The following is a 2,028-nucleotide window of genomic DNA, read 5'->3' as shown; positions in this document are numbered from 1 at the left end:
GGGGGCGGGGCACAGCACAGGAGAGATGGTACTGGCTCCAGCGGGCGGGGACAAGCACGTGGAGGGGCTGGGCTGGCTCCTGTGGACACGGGCAAGTACGGGAGGGGGCGGGGTTGGCCCTGGGGGCGGGGCCGGGCAATTGAGAGGGTGGGACTGCCTCCTGGGGGTCGGAGGCGAGCACCTGGGAGGGCGGGGTTCGCTCCTGGGACAGAGCCAGGCATGTGAGAGGGCGAGTTTGGCTACAGAGGTTGGGTCCGGTTACTTGAGAAGGCGGGACCGGTTGGAGGGGCGGGGCACTCCTGGGGGTGGGGTAGGCATTTAGTGGGGGGAACTGGCTCCTGGGGTCGGGGCAGCCACGTGAGAGGGAGGTATTGGCTTCTGAGGGTGAGGCCGGAAACTTGAGAAGGCGGGACTGGCTCCTGGGGGCGGGGCAGACACGTGGTGGGCGGGGCTGGCTCCTGGGGGCGGGGCGAGGCACTTAAGAAGGTGGGAATTGGCTCCTGGGGGTGGGGCCAGGCACTTGAGAGGCGGGGTTGCGTCCTGAGGGCAGGGACGTAAAGGTGGGCTGGGGCGGCTGGGGGCTCGGACTGGGTGGGCGGGGTCTGTCACGTCCCAGTTGGTCCTAACTGTGTGCCATGTCCCGACACGCTGCCTGTGTCCACCTGGCTCTATGGGACAGTTTCCTGTGGACTGGCCGCCTGATCCTGGCTGTACCATCTAGGAAAGACTTTAATGGTCTCCAACGCCCTGTTTCCCTGTCTGCCCATGAGACTGTATGTGACTTGGACGCCTGCCTCTCCCAGTCTCGGACTGCGCCTGAGTGTCTAAATGACTAGTTCTGTCTGGGTCTTCATGTGTCCGGTGGTCTTTGTCTGTCTACCTGATTCTACCCGTTTGGTCCATCTGTCTGGCACCAGCTCTCCGCCTGCCTGTCTCTGGCCCTTGCAACTTTTTATCTTCTAGGACTGTTTGTATCCCATCATTCCTATTTGCTTGGCTCTCTCTCTTTTTTTAAATTGGTATCCATATACTGTAAAATTCCCCTTTACAAATGTACAGTGAAGTGCGTTTCAGTATATTCAAAAACTTGTGCAGCCATTGCCGCTCCCTAATTCCAGAACACCCCTCGCCCCACCCCACCTGCCTGGCTTCTCCACAGTACTCTCTCTGTCTGGAATTATGTCTAGTGGCCTCTCCTTATGACTCTGTGTCTGAATCTACCTGTGTCTGGTGGTCCCTGGCTGGCTGTCTGCCCGATTTCCGATTTTGTCGGTGACTAGCCAGCTGGGTCCACCCTGTCTGTTGTGTTTTTGGTCCCCATCTCTCTAGCTCTGGTGACATGGGCATATCTGTCTGGGTCTGAATGTATCCGTGCCTGTGTCTGAAGGTTTGTCACCGTCACTCTGCATATCCGATTTCAGCTCTGGATCTACGGTGCTAGAGGCTGGTGGGTGTTCTCGAAGCCCAGTGGGCAGGACCTGCCTCCGCAACTGCGCCCCGCCTCATGGCGTCTGTCTGTGCGTGTGACAAATAGCTGTGTGGCTGGCTGGCTTTCTGAGTGAATGGATGGCCAACTGGCTGATGTCAACCTCTGTGGCTGGCCGTGTGCTTGTCTCATTGCCTGATCCTTTATTGTCCAGCTGTCTGTCTGGACACATGACTGCTTGTCTCTCTGTTCTGACTGTCTGACCTTCTGGCTGCCTGTGTCTGACACTGACTGGCCGTCCAGGGCTCCCGGTCCCCTCTCCTGTGGCCCCTGCCCCTCTGGAAAGACCCCGCTGCCCCTCACGCACTCTCCTTCTCTCGGGGCAGGCTGCGCCTTTGTGAAGTTCTCCTCGCACACCGAGGCCCAGGCAGCCATCCATGCTCTGCACGGCAGCCAGACCATGCCGGTGAGTGAGAGCCTGGGCCCTGGTGGTGGGCGTGGCGGGGGGGGCTGCCCTGGGCCCTGGTGGTGGGAGTGGGGGGGGCTGCCCTGGGCCCTGATGGTGGGCGTGGCGGGGGGGCTGCCCTGGGCCCTGGTGGCAG

General features: G+C 60.7%; 1 protein-coding gene across 1 annotated transcript in view; it reads right to left on the bottom strand.

Moving 5' to 3' along the window:
• Window positions 1–2,028, bottom strand: part of CELF5 (CUGBP Elav-like family member 5) — a 43,413-nt gene that overhangs the window by 13,132 nt on the left and 28,253 nt on the right. Inside the window, exon 5 of the mRNA XM_029916414.1 lies at window positions 1,691–1,868. Within this exon, the coding sequence (XP_029772274.1) occupies window positions 1,691–1,868 (178 nt within the window). The remainder of the gene's footprint in view (window positions 1–1,690; window positions 1,869–2,028) is intronic.

Source organism: Suricata suricatta, chromosome 12 (assembly GCF_006229205.1).
Source record: "Suricata suricatta isolate VVHF042 chromosome 12, meerkat_22Aug2017_6uvM2_HiC, whole genome shotgun sequence".
Taxonomy (NCBI): Eukaryota; Metazoa; Chordata; class Mammalia; order Carnivora; family Herpestidae; genus Suricata; species Suricata suricatta.
The sequence above is the reverse complement of the archived record's forward strand: the minus strand, read 5'-3'. Positions and strand labels throughout refer to the sequence as shown.